The 12200-nt window shown below is 36.2% G+C and overlaps 1 protein-coding gene across 2 annotated transcripts in view; it reads right to left on the minus strand.

Moving 5' to 3' along the window:
* SMEK1 (SMEK homolog 1, suppressor of mek1 (Dictyostelium)) overlaps nt 1-12200 on the minus strand; it is a 45975-nt gene that overhangs the window by 15211 nt on the left and 18564 nt on the right. The window contains exons 3-4 of one of the 2 annotated variants that reach the window (XM_010003712.1): nt 11058-11156; nt 8251-8868 (exon numbers count right to left, since the gene is read on the minus strand). The exons of the other annotated variant lie outside the window; for it this stretch is intronic. Of the exons in view, the coding sequence (XP_010002014.1) occupies nt 8251-8868; nt 11058-11156 (717 nt within the window). The remainder of the gene's footprint in view (nt 1-8250; nt 8869-11057; nt 11157-12200) is intronic. 2 annotated transcript variants of the gene reach the window in all.

A 12200-nucleotide genomic window follows, 5' to 3' on the forward strand; every position in this document is an offset into this window, starting at 1 on the left:
TGTTGTGAAAAGGGTGAATTCTAGAAATCAAATAAAAATAACTGTTCCTATTATGTACAGCACTGACTGGGCATTGTGGCTGGCAGCAATCAAAACCATTCTGTTATTTTTCATACTGCTGTACCTTAACAAAACTACAAATAGCAGCCAACACATTACAAATGTATATTGAGACTGAAATAAGTGGCAATGCCTTGCTTCCCACTACCTTTACAGTCGTAACTAGATTATTAAAACAAACCTTTCCCCAATATTATACAGTAATGAGATCTTTTTCAAGCACTTGCTTGAAAAAGATACCTGCACATCAGATACAAAAAGACTTTTTAAAAAAGCTGTCAGTGTTGTTTCTTGTGAAATGAGTAACACCACATGCAATATTCCTCCATCCCAAAACCACAGTGCTAGGAAACTCAAGCTGCCTCACTAATATTTACACAGCATAAAGCAGAACCATGCAAGTACTTCCAAAACATCCACGTAAACATTCTTATATTACAAATTACCTAGGTACCTCCTCCAGGCTCACCTTGCAGCCTTGCTGAGAAAATGAGTACCTCAGTTCCAATAGCACACCATGCTAATGCAGCTATGATGCTGTCACAACCCAATCCAGGACCTCTACATGGCACTGCACAACACAGATAAACCCAAAATAGGTTGGCATGAGCTACTGCCCTACAAGGCATTTCACCACACTGTTAAGGTAAACCCTGTATTTAGCTTTCATTCTTTCGTGCTGTGCTTCTAAACTGACCCTACAGTCTAGTAATAAAAAACAAAGAATGATTTCTGGACATAATTTCAGGTGCTATTTCTGTGACTACTTCAAAATCAAAATTAAAGAGATAGGAGAGGCCTCATTTGAGGTTTACTGAAATTCATTATAGAGAGTCAAGCACTGGAAATATAAAGTTTGACTTTCAGATACCAACAAATATGTTCAAAACAACTATTAAGGTCTTTGATCTCAAGAAAAAGAACTTAAGTTGTGATGAAAGAATACAAGGATGTTTGTCTACCTGCTACCGAGCTGTTATATGGCTTAGTAAGTTTTCTGTTCTGATAATACTTCCTAGACATTACTGATAATATACCTAACCCACAGCAGAGATATTGATATCCTTGTTTACTGAAAAAAAACAAAACAGAAACCCCAGTTTTTTGAAGTACATGCAAGTCCTTCTCCATGAGTAGCAGTGCACTTCACAAAAGGCTAATTAATTTGCTTTAATTTCTCTTTTTGCTATTTTGATCAAGATATAAAACTAATCTCATCTATCAAAACTTTTGAGAAGATGCACACACCTCCAGCTGGAAAGTGCAACCCCTTTCACAGTAAGGATTTCCATTCTTACTGTGAAATTAATTTTTCACCTCCTTCATAATACCTGACACTTGGTGCAAGTCAATACCACAGAAATAGCCCAGAGTGATCACTGGAGGGGAAAAAAAAAAAAAAAGTAAATTTCAGCATTTAAATGTCAGAGACATAAGTAGTGCACTTCACCATAAAAAGATCCACAGTATTACCCCAAGTATCAGATCACAGAATCATAGCATGCCAGGTTGGAAGGGACCTCAAGGATCATCTGGTCCAACCTTTCCAGGTAATAGTAGAGTTTATATGAGATGGCTCAGCACTCTGTCAAGCTGAGACTTTAAACTGTCCAATGTGGGGGAATCTACCACTGTTACTATTTTTTTTTTTTAAGTCAAAATGTGGAAGTAGAGGAGGAGACCCAGCACTGGTGATACATGGGTCTCATTTATGACCCCCTGCTGAGCTCCAGAAACAAGAGTTGGCTGGGGAAGCTGCACCTCCAGGACTACAGGACAGAGTATAGCAGGTAGTGTCACTACTGGGCAGGAAGGCATAGGCAAGATCCTAGCTCTGCTCTCTGATGAAATCGCACCAGACCCATGCCTGGTTCAAGATATGGCATCTGCAGCAGAGGCCAACCCATCCACCCTGTTACTGGGCTGGCAAACATTTGGGGCTTACAGAAGGGACTTCCTAACATTGGGAAGTGATGAAGATTTCAATGCTGACACTAATCCTTCACATCTGCAGAACTTAACCATTCTTTAACCTTCCACATACATACTATAATATAGTATTCTACAATTCTGAATAGATGATAATATTGAAGCATTTCCCACACCATAATTTCTCCCAAGCTCCATTAAATACATAGTATTTTTAAATTAATAGAATTATCTGAAATGTCTTGGCCTTAGAACAACTGTGATCTACTTAAAATCAGACAAATGAAGATGGATCAGATTCAAAATACCCACCCTTACATGGACAAAACACAGTAAATGGCAGTTATTCCAAGAAAATACGAACAATCTATAACTAACTTTGCAGTTACGTCTTGGTCCTGAAATGTATTTATGCACTATGTCAGATGCTCAATGACAGTTAGACAGGTGGCTAATTATGGGAAAAACCTAGACTCTCTCACATTTACAGAAAAATTGTGATTGCAATGAACATTCTAAACACAAGATTCTCTTTCTCAAGATGCAAAATTACTGACAAGGGCAGCATATCTAAATATACACTCCTGAACAATACAACCAGAATCTATGGACATGAACAGTCTGAGAACTGAGTTCACGTATTTTAGAAGTTACAAAGAACCAACACAAGCTTAATTTTTTTTGTTTTTTCCAACTTGCAAAAGTCCCCCCAAATATATCTATGAAGTGAACACAGTGCAAATGCATAATTCTTTGCAGTCTCTGGCCTCTTCATGCAGACAAGTATCAAAACCCATTTGGATGTGTCTTAAAAGCTGTGAAGGTCACAACTATTTTCCAAGAAAATAAGACTGTAAATGACAGTTTTAAGGACAATTGCAGAACCTAGCTGTTTCTCCATGCACAGAAATAATTAAATGTGAAATCCTTACTATGCATGTATCAAACACCAAGTATATTCATTTATGTTTCTACCAGATCTAAGTAGATGCCCCCAGGGTTTAACACATTTCAAAGTTCATTAAGATAAAATTAAGCCAGGCCACCTACTCACTCAATCATTTATTACTTTAAAAATAAGACCAAATATGATCACAAAAAAGACACTATTTACAGTTGTGATTCAACTTGCAAAGCAGTCCTCCTCCTCCCAAAAGGCACTTAAAAACCTTCTTCAACAGCAGAGCTCTCAAAACTACCAGGTTTCAGATACTTCATGACTGTGATTAGAAACAAATGATGAAACATCCCTTTTTCAAAAAAATATCCAAGAAACTCAACACTACCTAAGCTGGAAAGAGTTTACTTTCTATCCTGTTCTCCACCTCTCTATTCATTTTAGGCAGAAATATTTCAGCCCAGAAAGTGAGTTTCATAAAACATTACAAGCAGAGAATTACAGCTTCAAACACACATTCCTTCATGCTACCAGACCAGCAGATTTCACAGTTTAAAATTATTCAGTCTCCTTTATCCCAGACTACCTTCCCACACATGCCTTCATTTGCTATCAATAAGCTAGCTTCACTTGAGACAGCTCACTGAAACTGCAGCAGGATCCACTGGATTACATCTGGAGTTTCTACACACATGGAAAATAATTTTCTACAATGAAAAAGTTATGTTAGAAATCATTAGCGTGCACCACTCGCAAACTTCTTTTCATCAAGTCATTTCCCCCAGAAAGTGGCATCCTTTTACACTTCATTGCAAGGTAAATCTTATTTCTGAGCCAACTAATGCAAAACAGCAGACCAGCAAAAGACATTCCAATTCTAATATGTTTGGGTAAAACTACAAACTTGCACTGAAACAATTATTCCCCTAAAACAGCGACAGGAAATTATATTTATATACATGGGGTTCTGTTAAGAATAAGTAACTATCTGTAAAGCTACTTTCAAAATTAAAACCAGGCTGTTGTTATATATAAATTCAGTAAAACATACACATGCACCTAAATGCCTATGACTTTTTAGTTACTGAAAAGTGGAATAGGGACTATTTGTAATACTTCTGTATTGAAAAAAATTTTAACCAGTAGTAAAGCCACATGATCACTGCTCTACTAGGCACAGAAATTGTTTTAACATATATTCAATTCTCCCCTGCTACTCTCCACTTTCCTGAAAATAAAAAAACACTGACATCTAAATGCACATACTTGAAAGTAATCCTAAGAGTATTTTGTATTCTGGAAGATAAAAACACCACAGGATCTTGCTGGCAAAAAGAACACGCCAATGAGAAAGGGGGGAGAGAATGGAAGGGAAACAGTGTTTGCTCACTCTATGGCGCAGTTTTGCAAGTTTTTGTTTTTTTTAAAACTAGTTAATAATACAAAGGGAAAGAACTGGTGGCCTCCAGTGTGAACATTAGTATATATTTTTTAAATTGCAAAAGAGCGTCATATAAAGCAAGAAACACCACTTACCTGTCCCACCCCCATTCTCAAAACTTGGCGAACTCCATCTTTCAGCAAAGTTTCTTGGTAGCTATGACATCTCAAGACTAGAACAGGCTGGACCCCAAGCAGTAAGAGCATATTAGGAGGGGCTGAAATTGGAAAAAAATGTTATATACCTCTTTCTCATCTTAAGTCAGCAAATCATAAAACCTGTAATTGAGCTGGCTTCCACAGCAGTTAATTATGAAGACTGGAAATACTGGTATTATGCACTGACTATCCATCATGACAAAGAGTATCTAGTTTAATGAGACCTTTACATATTACCTAAATTGACAGATCTTAGGCAATTAAATCACAAATAGACTAAACGCCATTTCTCAGAAAAGCCTATCAGTGCAAGCATTTTTAGAAAGATCACAGAAAGCTAACCTTAATGAATAAAGAGGGAAGAACACCCTAAATGCTAAAGGTGATCCATGCACTACTTCTGGTTTTACCAGAGAACAAGCATCAGTTATTTACCTACCAAAGAAAGCAAAATCATGGAAGCAGGCACCTTCTATGACTACAGAATTTCTAAAGTTGGTTTTTTTCCTTAAAAAAAAAAAAAAAGACAAAATCTCTCCTAATAAAGCCAGGACTCTTAAGAATAAGCATATTGTTATTCACATTACTCACTAGTTGTAACTGAAAAACAGACCTTCAATGACACCAAATACCTTAAATACGACACAGCAGTTGTACTAAGTCAAGTCAGATGTCAAAAAGCATAGGGCACAACCTGCAGAGTCTTGCACAAATTTCTAGTCACCTTCTGGAAACTAAGGTATGGCTCAGTTAATAAGATGAGGGTAGTGCAAAGTGCCACTTTATATAATACACAAGCTAATATGAAAAGGGATCTTCAGAGATCTTTTTTTCTTGGTGGAGGTAACAATTTTTCTTCCTTTTTTTTTTTTTTTTACACCCAGAGTGAGAAGAACAGAACATAAACCAACTCAGTTTAAACACAATATTTGTAATACATCACAGGACACCAGCTGCTCAGTGAGCTCACTTTCAATCTGAGAAGTAAAATTTCCTAAAAAGACAGCTCTTTTGTCAGACCCTCAATGGCCCAGGAGAGACAACCTAAAGTAAACAGCAGAAGCATAACAACCTGTATTACACATCAAATAACTAAGAACTTGAGACATCCATGGCTCCCAATAGACTACCATCCCAGCAAATCTTCAATTGATAATAACTTATAAAAGAAACAGCTTCTTAAGTACACATCTAAGGTTAGTGAGCACCTCATAACATCTAAAATAATTAATGCCAGGAACTCCAGTTACAGGCAACTTTAAATCTTTCATGAAACAACACACATTTCCCCACCAAAGTATTGTGATACAACCAGCTACAGAAATGCACATTAAACCACTGATGTAAGAGATTAAGAATTACTTATGGAAGTGAAATGAACAAAAGCAGTCTTTTAATTTTCTTATCAGAATATTATTTATTCTGCTTAAAGAAATAAGAAGGAGCAGTGTCATACATTTCATACATGGACTGTGGGAATGGGAGGGGTGGAGAAAGAAACAGGGAAAACAAAACTTTAGCAGGCAGAGATTACAGAAAAGTGCAATCTGGCACATTGCTCTATAAATAAATTAATACCAGGTAAGTAGGTTTAAACCTTGGCTTAGAGCTACACTGTGAGAACTTGAAAAATCACTCAAGCAAGCCTTTTGATCTCTTAGAATTGCAATGGGCATATAATTTGTGGTGGCCTCTCAATTCCCTCAAAATCAAGAACTCATCAGCAATGTCAAGTAATACCCAACATTCTTATCTATAATCTCAGGGAAGTCCCCCTCAATGCTATAGAGCTGTATTGTGAAAGGACTAAGAAATGCAGCATAGCACAGGATGTATTTTCTTCATGTGTGCTACCACCCTTGTCTCCACCAAGCCGTAGAGCACACTTCAACAATTTGAAATATTTATTGAACTTTGAAAGTTATGAAACGCTAATTCTTCTGACTCCACCACATAGGCAGTATACTTTATTCTCAACCATAGACAACAGCAACAGAAGTGAAGATAAGGTTCAGAAATCTGTGGTCACAAAACAAATAAAAACTAGATCTGATACTCAACTGTAAACTGTAACTAACAACTTTTGCAACCACATCAAACCTTGATATTCTAACCCAAGGCTACCCTACATCTACTAGCCTAACAAAGGTTCCAAGAGGAAATAAATTTTAAAAAAAGAAACTAATCAGCTTCTAGTCTTTGATCAAGTTATCTTGGGATTTATGGAAAATGCCCTTAATGAATTTGCAGAATCAGGCCCCTTTTCTCCTTGTCCAGTTTCCTTTTCAGAATCAGCCACAGACACGACAACTCCAGAATAATTCTTCCCCTCCTCCTCAAGCCAAAGCATATCATCCTCAGGACTTTGCTATTAGCAACCCTTCCAAAGAAGTAAAGATATTTTAGACATACTAGTCATACTGGATATTCAACTTGAGACCCCTTAACTGAATCTTTTTTAGCACTCTCAAAGTCAAGCCTGTAAACTTTCCCGAACTGGCCCCTGCAAAATTAAGGCCTTCTGACTGTTTCAGATATGCATTTGTGACTGTTTATCAAGGACACACATACAGATGTAAAGATTTTGGTTCAATCAGGCTGAGGTCTAGTACTTCAGTACTATTGAAGATGTCCCAGGTGTTTCACCACGTCTCCAGTGTCTTCTCCAATAAGTGATGGTCTGTCTCCAGTTAGCGAGGCACACACCTCAGGTGCCAGGCTTGGGCAACGTCTTGCACATCTAGCTGCTTATCAAATACTCCATGTGCAGACATAATAGATTAAAGGTTCAGAAGAGTGGATTAAATAACACCAGTATCAACTGAGAGGGGTGGAGGAAAAGTCGGGAGGCCTAGTTTTGATAATGATTTGCCGAGTGAACTTGCAAAAGGTGTTTTTACTCTACTATGCTGTATTTTCCATTAAATTAAACAGGGTGTGTTCTGAGATTCAACTGAAGATAAATATGATTAAGTTAATCAGTGGCATCCAGCACTTTGTCCATTTCTCCAGATGAGGTAGCCCCTATAAAGACAATTAGCTATTCATTTATTAAGCATTAGGAGAATTAAGATAATGATAATTAACTTCTACAAACCAAAATACATGTGCTCTAACACGCCACTGAGTTATCTGAAAGCTTTAGGAGGATCTCAATACAGAGATGTGCCACCTATTTCTACACAGATCAGGAACGTCATGGGCTGGTGCAGAATATCTAATACATGTAGGTAAGATATAAAAAGGCTCATATAATCTTTTTATATTTGCATTAAGATATACATCATGTAATGAAAAACTGGTAATTCCAAGCAGTACTTTTTAGGAACTTAAGACCAACTAAGAAAACATTCAAGCATCTAAGGCAATGTTATGTTTTGAACCTGTACTTTCCAAACAACTAACTTAATTTATTTGAAAATTAGAAACATTTATACCCTGGTATAATATTATGTTTGTGAAATCAACACTTCAAAAAGCAAACAGTACTATTAATTCCAAATAACCTCATTTGGGATTCTAAATGTTTGCTCCATTAAGAGCATTTTTGTTTCCAGTTAGATAATCTAGTCCAAAATTTGAAATTTAAGAACATATATTTAGCAGCTCATACTCAAATCCTCGCCTTTTTGTAATACTTCAAAACGACTTTCAGAATCACAGAATGGAAGGTTCCACTAAAGCACCTCAATCTTTCAAAGAAAAATTATCCAACTTTCTCTGGCCAAGTGCAGATAAAAAGACTACAAAATTTTCAAACTTACCTGTAACATACCAACTATTTCCACTTTATTAAAAAAGATGAAAGAATGAAGTGTTGATAGCATATTTTCCTCAAAAACTGAGGGAGTGGGTAGGACCATATCTTGAATATACTGTACTCTGTATGTCTGATGTATTTTTTGCTTCAGCTCTGGATCAGATATAGGAATCACCTCTTTAAATTTTGCTGTTTTAGTCAGAAATTCCCTGTGTTTCCGTGACTGTGATAAAGACGGATCATATTCTAGGCATCCAATTACGTCCATTATACATTCCTCGGAAAACATGACTTCAAAAAGTGCAGTTCTGTTCAAAAGGAAAATTCCCTTGATAATTTCATATAAGTGGTGTAGTCCTTCAGTGTTCTCCAAGTCTTCACACACATGAAAAATTTCTAAGAGCTTCTTAATATAGCCCTCATTTTCTAGTGCTAGTGCGAGTTTTTCACGACGTAACGGTGAGGGCAGTGAAGATGCCACAAGTTCTGCAATTTCTTCTAGTCGACTTAATTCACAAGATGGCAATTCTAGACCTGGTGATGACATATCATCAAAACGTTCTTCCTCAGATTCATCAACAAGGTCCTGAGTAATATCAACAGAAGGGTCTTTGCCTTGAACCTACAAAATAAGATGCGTACAAAGAAGTGGAGTTTAATATTTACTTGAACTTTTTTTTTTTAATGTTACTTTTTTTGGTACTGCCAAAATAGAAGTGCAAATGTAAGCCTGACTGAGTACAGCTGCTTTGGGAAATATAAGATAATGACAAGATTTCTTAAAACGGAAGGGTTAACAAAATTATTTCTAAATTAGATACTTATTTCTATTTATTTTCTATAAAAAGGAGGAAGAGTAAGTAAAAGAATGACATTTTCTGAGTACTTCAAATAAAAAAGGAAATTCATAATTACTCGTATGGATGACTTTTTAATAGACTATTGAACTAAGCTATTTGTTTCCAGTCTTCATTCTCTGCAGGCAGATTTTGAAAAGCAAATCAGTATTACATTATTGACCTGATAGCTTTAACCATTTATCTGTAGGCTATTTAACTGTTCACGTGGCTTTTCAAAGCTTCTGCTATCTCAGAGGAAAGAGGTGAATCTTGTTAATTTAATTTATGTTTTCAGTTCTGGAAAGCTGCAAGTCAAACTCTGTTACTGCTCACTTTGTAAATACTCAGAGGCACAGAATCCCCTCTTAAGAGCTGAAAACCACAAACTAATATTAACAGAAGGGTAGTTGAAATCTGGAACTGTCAGGGAAATAAGGCACAGTACCTACAAAGATCTCTTTAGAGATACAATAAGGAAACTGCAGAAAGAACACATTAGTGAAAAAAAAAACAGACACAGATGCTTGAGCACCAGAATGCTTCAGCTTTAATGACATCTTAATTGTAGTATCTGCTTGGAGTCTGATGTATCAAATCCAGAAAGGCACTGCTGTGTAGAACAGTAAAAGGTACTGTTATTTTTTATCTTGGAAATCAACAACAACAAAAAATTAGATGGGAGCAATAACTAGTAACGGATAACAGCCAACCTATACTTAGATTAAAATCCAGAATGCTGTTAAAACCCATGTACTGTCCTGTTTATATATCTGCAACCACTTCCAGTTTAAGTAGTGTTAAATTTCTCTAAAGACTGAGCAAGCTTAAGATCTTTGAAGTATACCAGACACAAATACAATAGCATGGCTTCAAAACAGGATGTAAAGACACTGGTTTCTTCCAGAAGTACTATATATTTATATGAGGCTGAGGAAGCTGGGTTTCTTATCTGGATGTTTCCCAAGACACAATTTCCCTTTTCCCCCCATTTTGTTTCTGTTCCCAACTTTTGGTCCTTTGACTGCTAGGGTTCCTGGAAACTTTTCTGTACTTATTTACATTAAGTGGTATTTATTGAGTATTAAGTATTTATTGAAAAGACTCATTCCTAGGAAAAGGAATTCCCTGTACACATGAAATTATAAAACCAGATTTCTTTTGCTTTATTTCTGAAATGAGTGAGAACAAGCTCTGAAAGACAGAGTGGAGAGACAGATGTTTGTTAGGAACAGAGTGAGAGGGCATAGAGAGAGAACTGGACATATTTAAGGTAAGTCCTACCTAATCATAGAATTGTTTTGGCTGGAAAAGACCTTTAAGATTATCAAGTCCAACTGTATACCTAGCAGTGCTAAATACGCCACTAAACCATCTCCCTAACAACACATCTACATGTCTTTTAAATACCTCCAGAGATGGTGATCTGACCACTTCCTTGGGCAGCCTGTTCCAGTGTTAGACAACCCTTTCAGTAAGGAATGGTTTCCTAATATCCAATCTAAACCTCTCATAGTGCAACTTGAGACCATTTCCTCTTGTTCTGTTGCTTGTTACTTGGAAGAAACCAACTCCACCTTGCTACAACCTCCTTTCAGGTAGTTGCAGAGAGCAATAAAAGTCTCCCCTGACTTTTTATCTCCAGGCTAAACAACCTCAGTTCCCTCATCTGCTCTTCCTGAGATTTGTTCTTTAAGCCCTTCATCAACGTACATTCAACTAAAAAGTTATGTCAAGCAAGAAGACATGAAAATGCTTTAAAAAAACCCCAAACATAGTTTAAGTTCATATCAAATCCTGGAGGAAGGAGTAAGTTTTCAAACTCAAACATAAAAAATGTGGGGAAGGTGGCTAAGACAAGAGTTTTTAGTTTCTATCTACTGTGTTCAGATTCACCTCTTTGAACAGTCTAAGAAATACAGACACAAACATTAAGATGATTTAAGTGTCTCAATATTACATTTATCAAACTTACCTGACATATTTTTTCCCATATTTCATCACATCCTGCTTTTTCTTGAAAGCTAAGTGCCAAATCATAATTTTCAGCTTCAGACCACACAATCAAGGTATCCTTTAAAGAGAGGAAGAGTATTTTCAGGCAATGTATTTCAGATTTTGCAAACCTGAATAGTGTTTAAAGTGTAAGTTTCTAAAATAAATCCAGCTTGACACCTAACTCTTACAATACAAATATAACCATCACACTTTGTAAGATACTTATATGTTCTGAGATTCTTAGGATTAAAAACATTTCTGCATAAATCAGAATAAGAAAGTTCCAGAAAGTTTTAGAAGCTAACTCACATGGCCACATTACTGTAAATCTCCAAAAGTTTGGATACTTCTACCTCAATGTAAAATAGGGTGACAAAAGCAACAGGTTGGTTTTTGTTGTTGGGTTTTGGTTGTTTTTTTTAAAAATCTGTTTCAATTGGACCATATAAAACTGCACATCTTTTATAGGATCAAAGTTACAGTAATTTTTAAAAATTTTATAGCTCCAGAAGACACCATGCTAATGCACAGAACAGCTGCTTAAAAAGCAGCCCCAAGATACCTAGAAAGTTTAAACAAGAAAAGAAACTTGAACATGCACAGTTAACTCCTAAGAGAATGCACAGATACTACACTGAATGACGCACACCATTTTTACCCATTCCAAACTACCAATCTGAAGGAGTGTTTTGCCCTACATTTCTAGAAGTTCCCTGAAACTGTGCTTACTTACGTTTACTACCCAGACACTTAAGCTCTTATCTACTTACTAGATTAGTTCAAGAGTTTATCAGAGCCCTCATATTGCATGCAAAAACAATATATGGAAACATGTTTATTCTCCAAACAACAATATTGCACACTGATAACATATTTGATGCAGTAGTTTACAGACGGTCTGCTAAATAACTGTTAGAATTAAAAAAAACATGGAGGAGAAGAAAACAATCTGCATTATTTACATATAGAATTCAGTTTTATTTTTAAAGTCTCTTGTATTCCTGTAACAGCTATCTGAAATACAGCCACATTAAATATATAGAGCCCTGTGAAGCTGCATTATTTCAATTAAATGCTAAAACATGCATTTACTCAGCGGGACAAGAGGCATGAGAGCTCT

This window comes from Chaetura pelagica, unplaced genomic scaffold, assembly GCF_000747805.2.
Source record: "Chaetura pelagica isolate M959 unplaced genomic scaffold, ChaPel_1.0 scaffold48, whole genome shotgun sequence".
Taxonomy (NCBI): domain Eukaryota; kingdom Metazoa; phylum Chordata; class Aves; order Apodiformes; family Apodidae; genus Chaetura; species Chaetura pelagica.